Source organism: Erythrolamprus reginae, chromosome 6, assembly GCF_031021105.1.
Source record: "Erythrolamprus reginae isolate rEryReg1 chromosome 6, rEryReg1.hap1, whole genome shotgun sequence".
Taxonomy (NCBI): domain Eukaryota; kingdom Metazoa; phylum Chordata; class Lepidosauria; order Squamata; family Dipsadidae; genus Erythrolamprus; species Erythrolamprus reginae.
In genome coordinates this window covers 7,315,351-7,337,669 of record NC_091955.1, presented here as the reverse complement: position 1 = coordinate 7,337,669, position 22,319 = coordinate 7,315,351, and the positions used below count along the sequence as shown (strand labels likewise).

General features: G+C 39.3%; 1 protein-coding gene across 2 annotated transcripts in view; it reads right to left on the bottom strand.

Moving 5' to 3' along the window:
- Positions 1-22,319, bottom strand: part of RELN (reelin) — a 522,908-nt gene that overhangs the window by 187,631 nt on the left and 312,958 nt on the right. For both annotated transcript variants that reach the window (XM_070755186.1, XM_070755185.1), the window contains 2 exons: positions 21,989-22,229; positions 12,605-12,750 (listed from right to left, as the gene is read on the bottom strand). In XM_070755186.1, the coding sequence (XP_070611287.1) occupies positions 12,605-12,750; positions 21,989-22,229 (387 nt within the window). The remainder of the gene's footprint in view (positions 1-12,604; positions 12,751-21,988; positions 22,230-22,319) is intronic.

Genomic DNA, 22,319 nt, shown 5'->3' with positions numbered 1-22,319 from the left:
ATGAATTGGAGATTTCACCGAACAATTCCATCATGACTAATACAGCAGTTCAGAGCCCCGGCTACAGGAGGTCAGCGATCAAGTCAGAAAGATAATCTTTCAAAAGGCTGATGGCGTGCGTAATGGAAATATTAATTTAGAAGTTTTGTCCAGGAAATTCTTTGCTCACTGACAGCTCCTGAAAGTATTGGTGTAATATTTTTGTATGTGTGTGTGTCTTTGGGACTGAGAGCTAGTAGCAAGTTTGATTGTTTGGGTATAAAAGGCCATATTTTAAAGGCTCATGGTTCCCTACAGATTTGGAGCGATGGTAAGTTTAAGGAGAAAGATAGACTAGAGAGGCTGTATATTTGGAGCCGATAACATAACCGCAATGATATTCTAAAAACCGAGGCTCTTGAGGAATAGGGACACTGTAGGCCAAACTGAATTGTATAATGTTCGGAACCATTCATTTTAAGAACACAATTCCTGGATATAAATTCTGAGGCTCTTCTTCACCTCTATGGGTTTGTAAGAAAACACCCCAGGTACATGACATCTAAAAGTTTATATGGATGAAAACTCTGAACCAAAGGATCTGATTTCTGATCAGACTGATAATTAGTAGTAGCAATAGTAATAATAAATTAATAATAATAATAATAATAATAATAATAATAATAATAGTAATAATTTATTAGATTTGTAATGACCGAATTTTGAAACATAACACACAAGACATCCTGATTGTGGAGAAAAAGAAAGTATGGATCATCGACATCGCAATCCCATGAGACAGAAGAATTGAGGAGAAGCAGCTAGAGAAATTAGTGAAATACGAAGATCTGAAAATCGAGCTGCAACGACTCTGGCATAAGCCAGTGAAAGTGGTCCCAGTGGTACTTGGCACGCTGGGCGCAGTGCCAAAGGATCTCAGTGGACATATGATAGATGGATAGATGGATAGATACAGATAGATAGGTAGGTAGGTAGATATAGATACTTTTTATTTTGTTTTGTTTTGATTTAAATTCCCAAAAGTAACGTAAACTAACGATAAAGCTGAAATGCCAGGAAGTTAAAAACCCCTTCTTCATACAAAATCTGAGTTTTAAAAAACTTCCACAGAATCCTATCAATTTGTTTAAATGATGTAGTGGGTATTAACATAGATATCATAGAGATGATAGAGATAGATGCATAGATGGATGGATGGATGGATGGATGGATGATAGATTAGATGATAGATAGATAGATAGATAGATAGATAGATAGATAGATAGATAGATAGATAGATAGATAGAAAGAAAGAAACATAGAAGACTGACGGCAGAAAAAGATCTCATGGTCCATCTAGTCTGCCCTTATACTATTTCCTGTATTTTATCTTACAATGGATATATGTTTATCCCAGGCATGTTTAAATTCAGTTACTGTGGATTTACCAACCACATGTGCTGGAAGTTTGTTCCAAGGATCTACTACTCTTTCAGTAAAATAAAATAATATTTTCTCATGTTGCCTTTGATCATTCCCCCAACTAACTTCAGATTGTGTCCCCTTCTGAAGTTAGTTGGGGGAATGATCAAAGATAGATAGATAGATAGATAGATAGATAGATAGATAGATAGATAGATAGATAGATAGATAGATTCACTAGATAGATAGATAGATAGATAGATTCACTAGATAGATAGATAGATAGATAGATAGATTCACTAGATAGATAGATAGATAGATAGATAGATTCACTAGATAGATAGATAAATAGATAGATAGATTCACTAGATAGATAGATAGATAGATAGATACATGATAGATAGATAGATAGATAGATAGATAGATAGATAGATAGATAATCAGACAGATAGATTCACTAGATAGATAGATTGATTCTGTAGAAAACTGATTGGACCACATCATTGTGGCCCTTGTCTTGACATTTTTAAAAACCATAACCTCCAATCACCGCTGCAGACTTTATTAACTATACTGAGTGATGTCAAATGTACCAAAATGCCATTTGTTTTATTTTGCAACTTTTTTAAAAAAGTATTGGATAGGAGGAAACATGTTTTTTTTTTATAAAAAAAAACACCAACAGGTTGGAAAATTAAATTTGGCCATAAATTCATTTCTATCACCATAAAAAGTGGTAAGTGGTGTCAGAGGGTGGGAGATGGATTTTTCTGAATAAATATTGCTGCTCCCTTCCTCATCTCTTGTTTGATCTCATTATGCAAGCGCAGAGGCGGCATATTAAGCGAGACAAGAACATTCGACGCCTTAATATGAAAACACAATAAAATGTAATACATTGTTGGCATATGACACGTCCATTCTTCTTCAAAACCCTCGCAGGGCTATAACTCAATTGCGGTTTGCATTAAATTACAATTTGGGCAACAGCAGGGTTAGCAATTCATTTTCACATTCTGCTACGTTAATCAACACCGATAAAGAAGCATACAGAACTTTATATAAACCGAATTGGATTTAGATAGTTAGAATAGTAAAGAGCTGGAAGGGACCTTGGAGGTCATCTAGTCCAGCCCCCTGCTCAAGCCAGAGAACCTATACCAGTGATGGTGAACCTTTTTTTCCTTGGGTGCCGAAAGAGCATGCATGCATGCTATCGCGCATGCACAAGTGCCCACACCCATAATCCAATGCCTAGGGAGGGCGAAAACAGCTTCCCCTGCACTCTGGAGGCCCTCTGGAGGCCGGAAACAGCCTGTTTCCCAACTTCTGGTGGGCCCAGTAGGGTCGTGTTTCACCCTCTCCAGGATCCAAAGGCTTCCCTAACAGACAGGAAGCAGCAGGTGAAGCTAGGAAAAATCAGATCAGATACGTGTACAATTAGCACAGGTGCCCCCCAAGGCTGTGTACTCTCACCACTTCTCTTCTCTCTATACACTAATGACTTCATCTCAAACGATCCATCTGTTAAATTACAGAGGTTTGCAGATGATACAACAATGATCGGACTCATTTGAGACAATGATGGGAAGTTGAACAACTATCCTTGTGGTGTGACCAGAACAATCTAGAACTGAACACACTCAAAACCGTAGAAAAGGTGGTAGACTTTAGGAGAAACCCTTCCACCTCTCACAATACTAGACAACACAATATCAACAGTAGAAACCTTCAAATTTCTAGGTTCTATCATATCTCAAGACCTAAAATGGTCACCTAACATCAAAAACATCATCAAAAAAGCACAACAAAGAATGTTCTTTCTGCGCCAGCTCAGGAAGCTCAAACTGCCCAAGGAGCTGCTGATACAGTTCTACAGAGGAATCATTTAGTCTGTCATCTGCACCTCTATAACCGTCTGGTTTGGTGCTGCAACACAACAGGACTGACACAGACTTCAGAGGACAATCAGAACTGCAGAAAAAGCAATTGCTGCCAACCTGCCTTCCATTGAGGACCTGTATACTGCACGAATCAAAAAGAGGGCGGGGAAAATATTTACTGACCCCTCACATCCTGGACACAAACTGTTTCAACTCCTACCCTCAAAACGTCGCTACAGAGCACTGCACACCAAGACAACTAGACACAAGAACAGTTTTTTTCCGAATGCCATCACTCTACTAAACAAATAATTCCCTCAACACTATCAGACTTTCTACTAAATCTGCACTTCTATTCTACTAGTTTTTCTCATCATTCCTATCACCCATTTCCTTCCATGTTGACTGTAACTTGTTGCTTATATCCTAAGATTTTTATTAATATTGCTTCTTCATTGCTTATTTGACCCCTATGACAATCATTAAGTGTTGTACCACATGATTCTTGACAAATGTATCTTGTCTTTTATGTACACTGAGAGTATATGCACCAAGACAAATTCCTTGTGTGTCCAATCACACTTGGCCAATAAAATTCTATTCTATTCTAAAAAAAACCCCTCCCCATCCTCCCCGAGGCTCTCTGGAAGCCCAAAACGCCTTCCCTGAGCCTCTGTGCAAGCCAAAAATTAGCTGGCTGGGACACACATGCACGTTGGAGCTGAGATAGGACAACGGCTCACGTGTCAGTAGATATGGCTCCACCTGCCACCTGTGGCACCCGTGCCCTAGGTTCGGCATCACTGACCTATACAATTTCAGATAAGTGACTGTGTGGTCTCTTCTTAAAACTTCACTCACAACTTCTGAAGGCAAGTCATTCCACTGGTTAATGGTCCTCACTATTAGGAAGTTTCTCCATAGTTCTAAGTTACTTCTCTCTTTGATTAGTTTCCACCCATTACTTCTTGTTCTACCCTCAAGTGCTTTGGAGAATAGCTTGACCCCCTCTTCTTTGTGGTAGCCCCTCAAATACTGGAACACTGCTATCATGTCACCCTTAATGCTGGGGCAGAACATACTTCTTTTCTTTAGCTACCAGCCAAACCCAAATCCTGCACCTGTTCTTCCTATGTTTGACTCTCCAGGCCTTTAGATCATCTTAGTTCAGGGGTGGAATCCAGCAGGTTCTGACAGATTCTGGAGAACCGGTAGCAGAAGTTTTGAGTAGTCCAGAGAACGAATATAATGGAACTGGATATAATGGAACTGGAAAATGTGCAAAAAAGGGCAACAAGTATGATCAAGGAAACGAAGCCCCTCCCTTAAGAAACCAGGTTGCAACGCCTTGGTCTCTTCAGCCTTGAAAGACGGCGTTTAAGGGGTGACTTGATCGAAGGGTATAAAATCATGCATGGGATAGAAAAGGTGGATAGAGAAAAATTATTTTCTCTATCACACAATCCTCGGAAGAGTGGGCACTTCCTAAAGCTCATAGGTAAGAAAGCGAGGACAAATAAAGGGAAATATTTCTTCACCCAGAGGGTCCTTGGTTTATGGAATTCACTTCCAGAAGAGGCAGCTGTCAGTCTGGAGAGCTTCAAGGCAGGATTAGACAGATTCATGGATGCCATGTGTATCAGTGGTTATTGAAACGGATGTCCAAGTGCCGCCTCTATGTTGGTTGAGGCAGGCAGGGTTCCCTTGAGTCCCATTTGTTGGGGGTTAAGGGAAAGGGAGGGTTTTGCCTTCTCTTTCTACTCAAGATCCCCATGGACAATTGGTGGGCCACTGTGTGACACAGAATGCTGGACACAATGGGCTTTGGCCTGATTCAGCCTGGCTCTTCTTAGGTTCTTATGTTCTTACCAGCAAATCTATGCCAACCTGCCTTCCATTGAGGACCTGTATACTGCACGAGTCAAAAAGAGGGTGGGGAAAATATTTACTGACCCCTCACATCCTGGACACAAATTGTTTCAACTCCTACCCTCAAAACATCGCTACAGAGCACTGCACACCAAGGCAACTAGACACAAGAACAGTTTTTTTCCGAACGCCATCACTCTACTAAACAAATACTTCCCTCAACACTGTCAGACTTTCTACTAAATCTGCACTTCTATTCTACTAGTTTTTCTCATCATTCCTATCACCCATTTCCTCCCATGTTGACTGTATGACTGTAACTTGTTGCTTATATCCTAAGATTTTTATTAATATTGCTTCTTCATTGCTTATTTGACCCCTATGACAATCATTAAGTGTCATACCACATGATTCTTGACAAATGTATATTTTCTTTTATGTACGCTGAGAGCATAGGCACCAAGACAAATTCCTTGTGTGTCCAATCACACTTGGCCAATAAAAAAATCTATCTATCTATCTATCTATCTATCTATCTATCTATCTATCTATCTATCTATCTATCTATCTATCTATCTATCTATACCGGCATACAAATCTAATAAATAATAATAACAATAAAATGTCACCTCTGCCTGGCCCCAGAGTGGGGAGGGAATGGAGATAGAGAATAAAGTTGCACTACCCAAGAAATGGAGAACTGGAGAAATTATATAAAAAAGAATGCAATTTGTCCACAACCGACTGGGGGGGAAAAATGGCAACAGGATGTCGAAGAGAACTGAATAAATGAGAGTAAGTTACCCAAGGAGACAGGCGACTTGAGGAACCGAGATGATACATGCACTATGTCTTCTCCACAATAAAGACATCAGCCGACCCTTTTGCAGGCCAAAGATAGATCAGATAATGAAAAGTGACAGGGAATAAGAGAAGGTCAGAGCCTGGAGAAGCAAATAAAGAGGTCCAGAGACAGATTCAGAAATTGGAGTTACCGGGTGATTCATTCTATCGTGCCAACGAGGAAACCAGCAATCTTCCGTAGCCAAGGAAATAAGGGATAGGAAAAGAAAACGGAAGCCGGACTAAACTTTGTCCGGCTGAAACCTGCAAGATCGAAATTTGAAGATAATTATTTGCCAATGACTCTAAAGTGTGCAATGGGGTTGATATTCCTGGAGGGGTCTGTAATATGGTAAATGATTTAGCTTTACTAGATAAATGGTCAAAGCAATGGAAACTGCAGTTTAATGTTTCCAAATGTAAAATAATGCACTTGGGGAAAAGGAATCCTCAATCTGAGTATTGCATTGGCAGTTCTGTGTTAACAAAAACTTCAGAAGAGAAGGATTTAGGGGTAGTGATTTCTGACAGTCTCAAAATGGGTGAGCAGTGGGGTCGGGCGGTAGGAAAAGCAAGTAGGATGCTTGGCTGCATAGCTAGAGGTATAACAAACAGGAAGAGGGAGATTGTGATCCCCTTATATAGAGTGCTGGTGAGACCACATTTGGAATACTGTGTTCAGTTCTGGAGACCTCACCTACAAAAAGATATTGACAAAATTGGACGGGTCCAAAGACGGGCTACAAGAATGGTGGAAGGTCGTAAGCAATAAAATGTATCAGGAAAGACTTCATGAACTCAATCTGTATAGTCTGGAGGACAGAAGGAAAAGGGGGGACATGATCGAAACATTTAAATATGTTAAAGGGTTAAATAAGGTTCAGGAGGGAAGTGTTTTTAATAGGAAAGTGAACACAAGAACAAGGGGACACAATCTGAAGTTAGTTGGGGGAAAGATCAAAAGCAACATGAGAAAATATTATTTTACTGAAAGAATAGTAGATGCTTGGAACAAACTTCCAGCAGACGTGGTTGGTAAATCCACAGTAACTGAATTTAAACATGCCTGGGATAAACATAGATCCATTGTAAGATAAAATACAGGAAATACGTAGTATAAGGGCAGACTAGATGGACCATGAGGTCTTTTTCTGCCGTCAGTCTTCTATGTTTCCATGTTTCTAATTAGCCTATGTTGGTTTTTCTGGCACAATTGGTGTGACCGATGACCACATCTAGTCCTTGGCCACAGGATCTCTGCCACACCATGATTAATAGGAGGCTGAGGAATATCAGAGAGAGAGAAAGCAGGATAGGTAGAGTCTCAGAATAGCTACCCATTCTCTGAACATCGTCCATCCTGGCCACTGAATGAGGCAGGGACCCTGTGGGAAGAAAGAGTATGCGATCATAGAATTAAAGGATTCAACGTAATGACCGTGAACAATTGTTGGGGGTTACGAATGTTGAACGAACAGGATCGAGAATTAATGTTTATTTTATCCTAACCAAGGAAGCCTACTCTGGAACATTTTAAATATTTGAGATGGCATCTTCCATCAGCCTTAGTCAGCATAGAGAATGGTGAGGGATGACCAGTATTGTAGAGTAGAATAGAGTAGAGTAGAACCGAACCAAATAGAATGAGGAAGACGAGTAGAGTCGAGTCGAATAGAATTGAATAGAACAGAATGAGGAAGAAGAGTAGAGTAGAATAGAGTAGAGTAGAGTAGAGTAGAACAGAACAGAATGAGGAAGAAGAGTAGAGTAGAATAGAATAGAATAGAACAGAATGAGGAAGAAGAATAGAGTAGAATAGAATAGAATAGAGTAGAACAGAATTGAATAGAACAGAATGAGGAAGAAGAGTAGAGTAGAATAGAGTAGAACAGAATAGAACAGAACAGAATGAGGAAGAAGAATAGAGTAGAATAGAATAGAGTAGAACAGAATAGAACAGAACAGAATGAGGAAGAAGAGTAGAGCAGAATAGAATAGAATAGAGTAGAACAGAATAGAATGGAACAGAACAGAATGAGGAAGAAGAGTAGAGTAGAATAGAATAGAGTAGAATAGAACAGAATGAGTAAGAAGAGTAGAGTAGAATAGAGTAGTGTAGAACAGAATAGAACAGAATGAGGAAGAAGAGTAGAATAGAATAGAATAGAATAGAATAGAGTAGTGTAGAACAGAATAGAACAGAACTAGTAAGAAGAATAGAGTAGAATAGAATAGAGTAGAGTAGAGTAGTGTAGAATAGAACAGAACAGAACGAGTAAGAAGAGTAGAGTAGAATAGAATAGAGTAGAACAGAATAGAACAGAACGAGTAAGAAGAGTAGAGTAGAATAGAATAGAGTAGAGTAGTGTAGAATAGAACAGAACGAGTAAGAAAAGTAGAGTAGAATAGAATAGAGTAGAACAGAATAGAACAGAACGAGTAAGAAGAGTAGAGTAGAGTAGAATAGAACAGAACAGAATGAGGAAGAAGAGTAGAGTAGAATAGAATAGAACAGAACAGAATGAGGAAGAAGAATAGAGTAGAATAGAATAGAATAGAGTAGAACAGAATTGAACAGAACAGAATGAGGAAGAAGAGTAGAGTAGAATAGAATAGAATAGAGTAGAACAGAATAGAATGGAACAGAACAGAATGAGGAAGAAGAGTAGAATAGAATAGAATAGAGTAGAATAGAACAGAATGAGTAAGAAGAGTAGAGTAGAATAGAGTAGTGTAGAACAGAATAGAACAGAATGAGGAAGAAGAGTAGAATAGAATAGAATAGAATAGAGTAGTGTAGAACAGAATAGAACAGAACGAGTAAGAAGAATAGAGTAGAATAGAATAGAGTAGAGTAGAGTAGTGTAGAATAGAACAGAACAGAACGAGTAAGAAGAGTAGAGTAGAATAGAATAGAGTAGAACAGAATAGAACAGAACGAGTAAGAAGAGTAGAGTAGAATAGAATAGAGTAGAGTAGTGTAGAATAGAACAGAACAGAACGAGTAAGAAGAGTAGAGTAGAATAGAATAGAGTAGAACAGAATAGAACAGAACGAGTAAGAAGAGTAGAGTAGAATAGAATAGAGTAGAGTAGTGTAGAATAGAACAGAACAGAACGAGTAAGAAGAGTAGAGTAGAATAGAATAGAGTAGAACAGAATAGAACAGAACGAGTAAGAAGAGTAGAGTAGAGTAGAATAGAACAGAACAGAATGAGGAAGAAGAGTAGAATAGAATAGAGTAGAGTAGTGTAGAATAGAACAGAACAGAACAGAATGAGGAAGTAGAGTAGAGTAGAATAGAATAGAACAGAATAGAACAGAACAGAATGAGGAAGAAGAGAAGAGTAGAGCCTAGCCTAGCCTAGAATAGAATAAGGAAGAAGAGTAGAATAGGGTGGGGAAGGGGCAAGGAGGAGAGGAGAGGAGAGGAGAGAAGAGAAAGGAAGAGAAGAGAAGAGAAGAGAAGAGGAGAATTCTTTATTGATCAAGTGTGATTGGACAGACAAGGAAATTGTCTCAAGTGCAGAAGCTCTCATGGAGAATATTAAATTGCCTACAGAATACAGATGCTGACAGTTGCTGAAGTAAATGTTGGGGAAACCTTATTGTCTGTAATATGAGGGCTATCATTCACATTTTAGAAGATGCTGGGGCAAAGAAGACAAGTGACTGAATTAAAAGATGCCCAGGAATGCCTTTTCTAAAGACTCGCTCCTTTGTAGTTTATCTTCAGCCCTTAAATGAAAAATATAAAGCATCCGTGCAACTAGTAAAAAAATGAAATCCCAAACCAAGAATTCAAAATAGGCTAAAACGCAGCCACGGGATTTTCTTACGGTCAACCTCATCTGGAGCCAAAGGGCAGGCAATATCAACAGCCATGATGTAAGTATGTACTTCCTCTGTCCTACTTATATCGGTTATTTGCTTCATTGAAAAACATGAATCATGTCTCAGCTCTCCAGAGGAAACCGAATGCACTATAAAAACCACTTACCCAGCACGCTGGCACTGAAATGAGATTTCTGCCCTGGAACTAATCTATCCCTCCTCTGTTGAACTAATGGTTCGCGATATGCAGTATATATTTGGAGTGCCAATACCATCAATATTAATATAGTGTAAATAACAGTTGTGATAAGCATTCACATATTAATTTCAGTGATTTGGGCATTATAGAATGATAGCCACCCCCCCACACACACACATATAGTCAAGGATTAGCTCAATCTTAGGTGATAGTCCATTATGTCACCATATCAGGTAAAAGAAAGATGCAGGCATGTTAAACAATGCTGAGTCATAAGGTGTAAACTGCAACCTGATTGGGCCAGAGCATTATAAAATGCAAAGCAACTTTACAGTGATTGTTCGGCTGTTAATGTTGGCTCTTTATGTTGGCTGTTTGTTTGTTTGTTTGTTTGTTTATTTACTTACTTACTTATTTTATTTATTTATTTATTTCCTTACTTATTTATTTATTTACTTATTTTTATTTATTTATTTACTTATATTTACTTATATTTACATTTATTTACTTGTTTGTTTGTTTGTTTATTTATTAGATTTGTATGCCGCCTCTCTCTGTAGACTCAGGGCGGCTCACAACATACAATAGAACAATTCACACCAAATCTAATAAATTTAAAAAACATTTAAAAACCCCATTATTAAAGCAGACATACACACAGACATACCATACATAAATTGTATAGGCCCGGGGGAGGGGGGGAATGCTTCAATTCCCCCATGCCTGACGGCAGAGGTGAGTTTTAAGGAGTTTACGGAAGGCAAGGAGGGTGGGGGCAGTTCTAATCTCTGGGGGGAGTTCATTCCAGAGAGTCGGGGCTGCCACAGAGAAGGCTCTTCTTCTGGGACCCGCCAGACGACATTGTTTAGTCGACGGGACCTGGAGAAGGCCAACTCTGTGGGACCTAATCGGTCGCTGGGATTTGTGAGGCAGAAGGCGGTCCCGGAGATATTCTGTTGTTGGTTGGCTGGAACAGTTTTGAGTGTGAATTAATTGAGTTAGAGCTGTACTGTTGATATGGAGAAACCTGGATTGGTTTAGTATCTACATGTAAGTAAACTTTATTGCATATTGCTAAAGCAATGAATGTTCCTGTAAATAGAAGACTCAAAGACAGAAGATATTTTGCTTATTACTGTTTTCTACAAATGTGTCTTTGTTATTTCCCTGCACTGGTTCCTAAAAAATTATGTGGAATATGTAACTCCTTAATATCAGAGCATGTTAATATAACTGCAATTGGCAATTAGAATAGAGTTCTTTTCAGGTGAGGAGGGGGAGTAGAATGTCTAAACTCCCAGGCAGTCATGCATTGGTTACACCTACATCCGATTAAGTAGCATCAGAGTACGTTAATATAAGGCAAGTGGCAGTTGGAACAGAGTTCTTTTCAGATGAGGAGGGGGAGTAGAACGTCAAAATCCTTAGCATCAGAGTGTGTTAATTAATAAAATACCGTATAAGAAGTACTAATGATCTGATGGTCATTCAAATTTTTTTTTTTATTTCTTAGCAAGCAGCTAAGGGGAACACATGTGCCAAGTTTCAAGTTTGTAGGCTTTACAATTCTGGAGATTTTGTGATGAGTGAGTGGTATTTGTCTTATATATACTGCTAAAAAAAATGAACGGAACACTGAAATAACACAACCTAGATCTGAATGAATGAAATATTCTCATTGAATACTTTGTTCTGTACAAAGTTGAATGTGCAGAACAGCATGTGAAATTGATTGTCAATCAGCGTTGGTCCTAAGTGGACAGTTTGATTTCACAGAAGTTTGATTTACTTGGAGCTATATTGTGTTGTTTAAGTGTTCCCCTAATTTTTTTGAACAATGTATGTATAGATATATTGCTCTGGAATTTTCCACAGGACATTCCTTTAGATTTCATCTCTGTTCTACCAAGATGTCAACAACTATTTCTATCGCTCAAAAGTGGATAGTTTCTAAAACTTATCCTTTGGAAACCATCACTCCTCCTTGACTACTTTGTCCTCAAAATTGGGAGAAATCCATAGAAACATAGAAACATAGAAGACTGACGGCAGAAAAAGACCTCATGGTCCATCTAGTCTGCCCTTATACTATTTCCTGTATTTTATCTTACAATGGATATATGTTTATCCCAGGCATGTTTAAACTCAGTGACTGTGGATTTACCAACCACGTCTGCTGGAAGTTTGTTCCAAGCATCTACTACTCTTTCAGTCAAATAATATTTTCTCACGTTGCTTTTAATCTTTCCCCCAACTAACTTCAGATTGTGTCCCCTTGTTCTTGTGTTCACTTTCCTATTAAAAACACTTCCCTCCTGAATCTTATTTAACCCTTTAACCTATTTAAATGTTTCGATCATGTCCCCCCTTTTCCTTCTGTCCTCCAGACTCTACAGATTGAGTTCATGAAGTCTTTCCTGATACGTTTTATGCTTAAGACCTTCCACCATTCTTGTAGCCCGTCTTTGGACCCGTTCAATTTTGTCAATATCTTTTTGTAGGTGATTTTATTCACAGCCTACTAAATTTTTGGCTTGAAAATACAGCAACTCAACACCCTAAGAATTAACACTCACCCTTTTGGCTGGCTCTCAAATTCTTCGGCCCATTGCTCCTGAGCGTCTTCAGTAGAGAGGTCCACGTCGCGCGTGGTGGCAAAATTTAACTCGTTGCCTTCAGTCCCGTGGAAGTAGATTGCATTTCCATCTGACTGACAGCTATGCTGCAGAAGAACACAGGGAAGGAAGATCAATTAAGTCAATTAATTAAGATCAATTAATTAATTAATTGATCAATTAAGATCAATTAAGTGAATTGGAACCCATATCGCATCTCAGACATTAACACCCTTGAAAATGTCCAAAGATACTTCACCAGAAGAGCCCTTAACTCCTCCACTCGAAACAGAATATCCTACGAAAATAGACTAACAATCCTGGGCCTAGAAAGTTTAGAACTAAGACGCCTTAAACAAGATCTAAGTATTGCCCACAAGATCATATGCTGCAACGTCCTGCCTGTCGGCGACTACTTCAGCTTCAACCACAACAACACAAGAGCACACAACAGATTTAAACTTAATATTAACCGCTCCAAACTTGACTGTAAAAAATATGACTTCAGTAACCGAGTTGTCGAAGCGTGGAACTCATTACCGGACTCCATAGTGTCACCCCCAAACCCCCAACACTTTACCCGTAGATTATCTGCGGTTGACCTATCCAGATTCCTAAGAGGTCAGTAAGGGGCGAGTACAAGTGCACTAGAGTGCCTTCCGTCCCCTGTCCTATTGCTCTCCTATATCTCCTATACCTTCCTTCTATTCCTATATCTCTTCTTCTGTTCTTTCACTGATATGTTCTATTACTATATCTTCTTTTCTATTCTTTCTTAGATATATTTTACTATGAGTATCTCCTCTATAACCTTCATCATGTATTTTACTATGTGTATATATATATACCCACTAAATCTCTCATTGTGTATTGGACTAAGTAAGTAAGTAAGTAAGTAAGTAAGTAAGTAAGTAAGTAAGTAAGTAAGTAAGTAAGTAAGTAAGTAAATAAAGAAATAAATTTTGTATGTGAGCTTTGTGTGTGTGTGGTGTATAATTTGATAAAGGGCTTGTAATAGAAGCTCAACTCAAAAAGGGATCAAGATCGACTTCCAACCATTGTTCAGCAAAGCATTCCTTTGAAATGTGTCAAGGATTAGTTCAATCCTAGGTGATATTCCATTATGTTACCATATAAGGTAAAGGAAACAGTAAGGAATGCTGAGTCATAGGGTGTAAACTGCAACCTGATTGGGCCAGAGCATTGTAAAATGCAAAGCAACTTTACAATGATTGTTAGCTGTTAGCTGTTGGCTGTTGCTGGTGGTAATATTGTTAGTTGGCTGGCTGGAGCAGTTTTGAGCGTGAGTTCATTGAGTTAGAGCTGTAGTGTGATATGGAGAAACCTGGATTGGTTCAGTATCTACATGTAAGTAAACTTTACTGCATATTGTTAAAGCAACATTTGTAAATAGAAGACTAAGACAGAAGATTGCACTGAACAGTAAAACTAGTTGCTATCATGTATCTATCTATCTATCTATCTATCTATCTATCTATCTATCTATCTATCCATCTATCTATCTATCTATCTATCCATCTATCATCTATCTATCTATCTATCTATCTATCTATCTATCTATCTATCTATCATCTATCTATCTATCTATATCTATCTATCTATCATCTATCTATCATCTATCTATCTATCATCTATCTATCTATCTATCTATCTATCATGTATCTATCTATCTATCTATCTATCTATCTATCTATCTATCTATCTATATCTATCTATCTATCATCTATCTATCTATCATCTATCTATCTATCTATCTATCTATCTATCTATCTATCTACCTATCATCTATCTATCATCTATCTATCTATCTATCATCTATCTATCTAATCTATCTATCTATCTATCTATCTATCTATCTATCTATCTATCTATCTATCTATCTATCTATCTATCTACCTATCATCTATCTATCATCTATCTATCTATCTATCATCTATCTATCTATCATCTATCTATCTATCTATCTATCTATCATGTATCTATCTATCTATCTATCTATCTATCTATCTATCTATCTATCTACCATCTATCTATCTATCTATCTATCTATCTATCATGTATCTATCTATCTATCTATCTATCTATCTATCTATCTATTATCTATCTATCTATCTATCTATCTATCTATCTATATCTATCTATCTATCATCTATCTATCTATCATCTATCTATCTATCATGTATCTATCTATCTATCTATCTATCTATCTATCTATCTATCTATCTATCTATCTATCTACCATCTATCAGTGGTATCTCTATTTATGAACTTAATTAGTTCCATGACCAGTTTTTTAAGTAGAAAAGTTTGTAAGAAGATTTGTACTGCATTGCTTATTGTTGTTGTGAGCCAGCCCGAGTCTTCGGAGAGGGGCGGCACACAAATCTAATAAATAATTATTGTTGTTGTTATTATTATTATTATTATTATTATTATTATTATTATTATTATTATTATTTGTTCCCAGCAATGGAAAATATTGAATTCATGCTTGTTGTTCACAATACCTTTTTAATTAATTCCTTTCCATCTTAATTTTGTCTCGCCTCGGATTTAATCAATTTGCGCGGCATAGGTTTTAATTAAAAAACCCACTCTGCGAAGGATCAGAAGTGGTAAAAACAATCATTTAATATGTGACAGGGGTTACAAAGTGGAGTGCAATTGAAGCTTGCCACTTGCTTCGTTGCAAATAATAGTCCAACGTGCATTTTGAAAAGGCACTTTACTTCTTGTAGTCGATGCAACCAGCCTGGCTCGGGATTTTTTTTTTTTTAATTGCTTTTCCAGCTGGGTGGGTAAACGACAACTTCCTAATGGAGAAAATCGATGTGTCTCCATTAAAGTAAAGGTAGAAGGGCAATGGGCAGATTTCTTTCCATTTAACACCAGCCTGTTGCAAACTGGTGCTGCCCATACACTTTTGTTGTTTTTAAAAAAATATATCTTCATGGAGCTCTGATTGTCTGAGAGAGTCCATTAAGCTCCTAACCAAACTTTTAGATAAATTTTGATTAGATTTAAGTTATTGGTGCAGGGAAGAGCAATATTCCAAAGATGGAATTGAGAATTTAGCAAGACGAGAGCTGCCACAAACCTTCGATGTGATATAATGTGAAAGAACGTATGAAAAATGGCGATATGTAAATATAAGTTTAATTAAGTTTAAGTTTAATTGGATTTGTATGCTGCCCCTCTCCAAGGACTCGGGGCGGCTCACAGCATATAAAAGAGATAGTAGTAGACAATCCAATTAATATACATAAAAACAATACTTAAAAATTAAAAAAACCCTTCCATTAACAATTCATTCAACAAATCATACTATGAAACATTCACTGGTCAGGGGGAAGATCTAATAACCCCAGGCCTGACGACAAAGATGAGTTTTTAAACTCGTTCGGAAGGCAAGGAGGGTGGGGGCAGTGGGAATCTCCAGGGGGAGCTAATTCCAGATGGCCGGGGCCCCCACAGAGAAGGCTCTTCCCCTTGGTCCCGCCAGCCGACATTGTTTGCTCAATGGGACCCTAAGGAGACCAACTCTGTGGGACCTCACCGGTCACTGGGATTCGTGCGGCAGATAGTCTGGTCCTATGCCATGTAGAGCTTTATAGGTCATAACCAACACTTTGAATTGTGTCCGGAAACAGATCGGCAGCCATTGCAGTCCGCGGAGTGATGATGAGATATGGGCGTATGTGGGCAAGCCACGAGAGACATTTCATGAAGTTTCCGAACACTCTTCAGAGGTAGCGCCATGTAGAGAGCGTTGCAGTAGTCAAACCTCGAGGTGATGAGGGCATGAATGACTGTGAGCAGTGACTCCCTATCCAAATAGGGCCGCAACTGGTGCACCAGGCGAACCTGGGCAAACGCCCTCCTCGCCACAGCTGAAAGATGGTGTTCTAAGGTTAGCTGTGGATTGAGGAGGATGCCCAAGTTGCATACCCTCCCGAGGGGGTCAATAATTTCCCCCCCAGGGGTCAATAATCCCCGCCAGGGTAATGGAATTGGAATTGTCCTTGGGAGGCAAAACCCACAGCCGCTCCATCTTATCCGGGCTGAATTGAGCCTGTTGACACCCATCCAGACCCTAACAGCCTCCAGGCACCGGCACATCACTTCCACTGCTTCGCCGACTGGACACGGGGTGGAGATGTACAACTGGGTATCATCAGTGTATTGATGATACCTCACCCCATGCCCTTGGATGATCTCACCCAGAGATTTATTTATAACATTTATTATTTTTAATTTTAAGAATTGCAATTTGAAATCCATCCGTTTGAAAGTTAGCCTCCTGAAAGCAAGGAATAATTCCCGAATTATGATATTGCACTATGAAACTGATTGCATATTAAATGGAAAGTTGTACTGAACTTTCGGTAGGCCTGTTGGGCCTGTTTTTCACCGTCCACAGACTCCGAAGGCTATCCTGAAACCTGGGGAGGGAGAAAACAGCTTCCCCCGCCTTCTGGAAGGCTGAAAATCAGCTGTCCAGCACGCACATAGGGCTGACCTAAGGCAATGCCTTGCAAGCCCTCAAGAGCCGGGGTGGCGCAGCAGGTAGAGTGCTGTACTGCAGGCCACTGAAGCTGATTGTAGATCTGTAGGTCAGCGGTTCAAATCTCATCACCGGCTCAAGGTTGACTCAGCCTTCCATCCTTCCGAGGTGGGTAAAATGAGGACCCGGATTGTAGGGGGCAAAATGCTGGCTCTGTTCAAAAGTGCTATTGCTAACATGTTGTAAGCCTCCCTGAGTCTAAGGAGAAGGGCGACATTAAAAATTGAATGAATAAAAAATATTAAAAAATTATAGCTGGACTGGGAGAGAGAGTGACTGGCCCAAAATCACTGACCTAGTTTTTATGGTTAGAAATATAGCTGGATACCCGTGCTTTGCTATGAAACTATGTGATCAGACTTGATAAATTGACAGTTAAAGCTTGAACATTAATGAGTAGTTACGATCATCCTCTTCCCTTCTCTCCCTTAAATTTGCACCACAGAAACCTATTTTATCCCCTTCTCCCCCTTTCGAGTGGGGAGGTGTAGAAGGTCTAACTCCTTAGCATGGAATAGCATGTTTAAACTCTCAGCCCGCAGGCTGGATGTGTCACGCACTGGCCAGACCCACTGGCAGTTGGAACAGAGTTCTTTTCAGGTGGGGAGGGGGAGTAGAACGTCTATATTCTTATATACAGTGTATATATTCTTATATACAGTGGCACCTCGGTTCTCGAACGCTTTGGTTCTCGTACATTTCGGATACCGAACAAAATTTTCGGCAAAAATTTGCTTCGGTATCTGAACAAAAATTTGGATAATGAACAGCCACAGAAAATTTTGTTTGTTATCCAAAATGTTACCGCCTGCTTAACAGCTTCCCAGTCTCTATAGTCTAACCTCTCCAAGCTGCAGGAAGGGTGGGGGCGGCTGCAATACCGGCAGCTTCGGGGGGCTCCTTTCCTCAGTGCTTTGTCTTGTGCACCAACTTTTTCCTTCCCGGCGGCAGCCATGGCGACAGCAGCGGCTTCCCTTCGAGGAGCAGCAGCGCCGGGAACATCACGTGATGAAGGGAAGCCGGTGGAGCCATCTCAGCAATTGCCACCACTCCACCAGCCTCCCTTCATTACGTGACGTTCCTGGCGCTGCAGCTCCTCGAAGGGAAGCCGCTGCCGTCACCACCGCTGCCGCTGGAAAGGAGAAAGTTGGTGCACAAGACGAAGCACTGAGGAAAGGAGCCCCCCGAAGCTGCCGGTATTGCAGCTGCCCCCACTCTTCCCGCAGCTTGGAGAGGTTAGACTATAGAGCTCTTCAGATTTTTATCCCATAGGAAATAAAGAAAATAGATTTAATTGGTTCCCAGCGAGTCAACAGGGGCTGGGAACCAATTAAATCCATTTCCATTATTTCCTATGAGATAAATTAATTTGGTACTCAACCAAATCGGTTCTCGACCAAACTTCTGGAACGAATTGTGGTCGAGAACCGAGGTACCACTGTACTTTATATAAGGAATATCAATGGTCCGATGGAGATTTTGAAAAATCCCTTCTTAGAGAGCACCTAGAAGCCAAGGAGAACATATGTGCCAAGTTTAGGTTTGTAGGCTTTAAAGTTCTGGAGATTTTGTGATGATGCATGAGTGGCATTTGGCTTATATATAGATAGATTATATATATAATAATACTAGACTGTATAGTTTCTATTTTCAAAAACACATGCCTAGCTAGCTCCATACGGCATGAAGCATAATGGGAATAAATGCCAGATGGGGATTAATTTGACAAATTTAATTTATCTTCTACAATTCTATGCACAGAGAGAAAGAGAGAGAGAGAGAGAGAGAAAGAGAGAGAGAGAGAGAGAGATAGAGAGAGAGAGAGACGAAAGGTTAATCAACTAATGTACTGTCCTGACAGATAGATACTTTACACTCTGTTGGTTTTGAAAAGGAAAATCGACAAGCGTTTTACGAGAACCTCAGCCCATATTTAATCTCTAATTCACCCACTTTTGATGTAAGCCTTAATAGGAGACGCACGCAACAGTGGAACAAGAGTAGATCCACTGAACAGCGGCAGATTATACATGTATATTCCATTAAGAGAGATTGCTCCATAGAACAATTTGTGTATGGGGGAAGGGGAAGGCACTGTGGAATAAAAGATATTAGTAAAGAATGGAGCCATCGTAATTTTAGGCATAGGCACGGCGGGCAAAATTGCACTTCTGGATTGCGTGCTAAATATTTCAACGCAGGTCCTTGGTATTTGCATTAGCAATTTAGGAACATTTCAAAAGCATGTTGTTGTTGAAGTGCTGTTCAAACGTCACACTATAAAATGCTTTTATAGAGGAATCCCCCCCCCCCAAAAAAAAAATTACATATTGGGTGCAAAATAGGACACACCTATGTTCTCCAACTTGCCAACAATATGATCAGTGTCAGTAAGGACTCTTTATAAGGTCCTATGTATATGGTGGTTTTTAAATTACCTATACTCCGTAAGGACTGTCCTACTGCCCTCTTTTATCATTACTTTTACTTATGTTTATACAAACTACTTTCCTGTACATGTTTGACAAATAAATAAATGAATAAACAAATAAACAAATTAAAAATTAAAATAAATAAATAAATAAAATAAAATAAAAATAAAATAAAAATAAAAAAATAAAAAAATAAAAAAATAAAATAAAATAAAATAAAACAAAAACAAAAACATATCTTTACCCATTTACAGGCAATAGATAGATAGACAGACCTACTCCATGGCTTGCATTGGCTGCCGATCAGTTTCCGGTCACAATTCAAAGTGTTGGTAATGACCTATAAAGCCCAAATGGCATGGGACTAGAATACCTCCGAGACCGTCTTCTGCCGCACGAATCCCAGCGGCCGATAAGGTCCCCCAGAGAATAGAACTGCCCCCACCCTCCTTGTCTTTCGTAAATTGCTTAAGACCCACCTATACCGCCAGGCATGGGGAAATTGAAACATTTCCCCCAGGGTTATATAGTTTTATGTATGGTATGCTTGTGTGGTATGGTTTTATATAATGGGCTTTTAGATATCTCTTTTTTAAATATGAGATTTGTTTACTGTATACTGTTTATTATTGTTGTGAGCCGCCCCGAGTCTTCGAAGAGGGGCGGCATACAAATCAGTGCAGTCAGGCGGTAGGGAAAGCAAGTAGGATGCTTGGCTGCACAGCTAGAGGTATAACAAGCAGGAAGAGGGAGATTATGATCCCGCTATATAGAATGCTGGTGAGACCACATTTGGAGTACTGTGTTCAGTTCTGGAGACCTCACCTACAAAAAGATATTGACAAAATTGAACGGGTCCAAAGACGGGCTACAAGAATGGTGGAAGATCTTAAGCATCAAACGTATCTGGAAAGACTTAATGACCTCAATCTGTATAGTCTGGAGGACAGAAGGAAAAGGGGGGACATGATTGAAACATTTAAATATATTAAAGGGTTAAATAAGGTTCAGGAGGGAAGTGTTTTTAATAGGAAAGTGAACACAAGGACAAGGGGACACAATCTGAAGTTAGTTGGGGGAAAGATCAAAAGCAACATGAGAAAATATTATTTTACTGAAAGAGTAGTAGATCCTTGGAACAAACTTCCAGCAGACGTGGTAGATAAATCCACAGTAACTGAATTTAAACATGCCTGGGATAAACATATATCCATCCTAAGATAAAATACAGGAAATAGTATAAGGGCAGACTAGATGGACCATGAGGTCTTTTTCTGCCGTCAGACTTCTATGTTTCTATGTTTCTATCTAATAAATTATTATTATTATGTCAGTACAACACAGCAAACAAGATCACTATGCCACTTCCCAAGCACCTAGGACTGCATGATGATGATGATGATGATGATATTATTATTATTATTACAGACCGACAGATAGATAATAGATAGTAGATAGGTAGGTAAGCCCTAAGTCTTTGCAGGCTTTTTTTTTCATTGCCGTATTTGCTCCAAATTTTTCTTTCCAGCCCTAAGCAGGTGCTAACAATGTTCCAGTTTGCATGCTCTTTCATTGTTACTCTCTCTAAATAACATTTTTTTCAGCCCTAACCAGGGGATAAAATAATGTGCTGAAGCTAACCAGACTAAGGACGGTAGCCAGATGAATATCTAGTAGGCAGATTCCCCCCAGTATTTTCCACCCCCAAAACTAATGTGCGTCTTATACTCCAGTGCATCTTATACTCTGAAAAATATGATACTGGAGTCAATTCAATTCCATTCCATTCAATTTATTAGATTTGTATGCCGCCCCTCTCTGTAGACTCGGGGCGGCTCACAACAATAATAGCACAACATATAACAAATCTAATAATTAAAAGTCATTAAAAACCCCTTATTAAAAAAGCATACACACAAACATACCACGCATAAACTGTATAGGCCCGGGGGAGATGTCTCAGTTTCCCCATGCCTGGCGGCAGAGGTGGGTTTTAAAGAGTTTACAAAAGACAAGGAGGGTGGGGGCAGTTCTAATTCTCTGGGGGGAGCTGGTTCCAGAGGGTCGGGGCCGCCACAGAGAAGGCTCTTCCCCTGGTCCCGCCAGATGACATTGTTTAGTCGACAGGACCCGGAGAAGGCCAACTCTGTGGGACCTAACTGGTCGCTGGGATTCGTGCGGCAGAAGGCGGTCTCCGAGATATTCTGGCCCGATGCCATGAAGGGCTTTATAGGTCATGACCAACACTTTGAATTGTGACCGGAAACTGATCGGCAGCCAATGCAAGTGCAAATGCAAGTGCAAATTAGAAATCAAAATTAAGCAAACCTTAATTGTGGCTCCGGGGAAAAACAGCCAGTTTCCCGTATCTACAGGATCGAGATTGTCTTCTAAAACGATTTGTCTGTGAGCTGCGTTGATGATCAAGATATTGTCCAAAGCCCAGCAGGATTCGTACACCTCCCCTACGTGTACATATTCCTGCTTCCACTGGAATTGAATATTTTCGTCTTTGGCTTCTTCTGGGAGATACAGGATGTGGATGATGGTGCTGACGTTAGAAGGAGCCCTGTATAACACGGGGAGGCAATATGAATATTATTACTTTTATTATTAGAATAGAATTAATTAATTAATTAATTAATTAATTTATTAGATT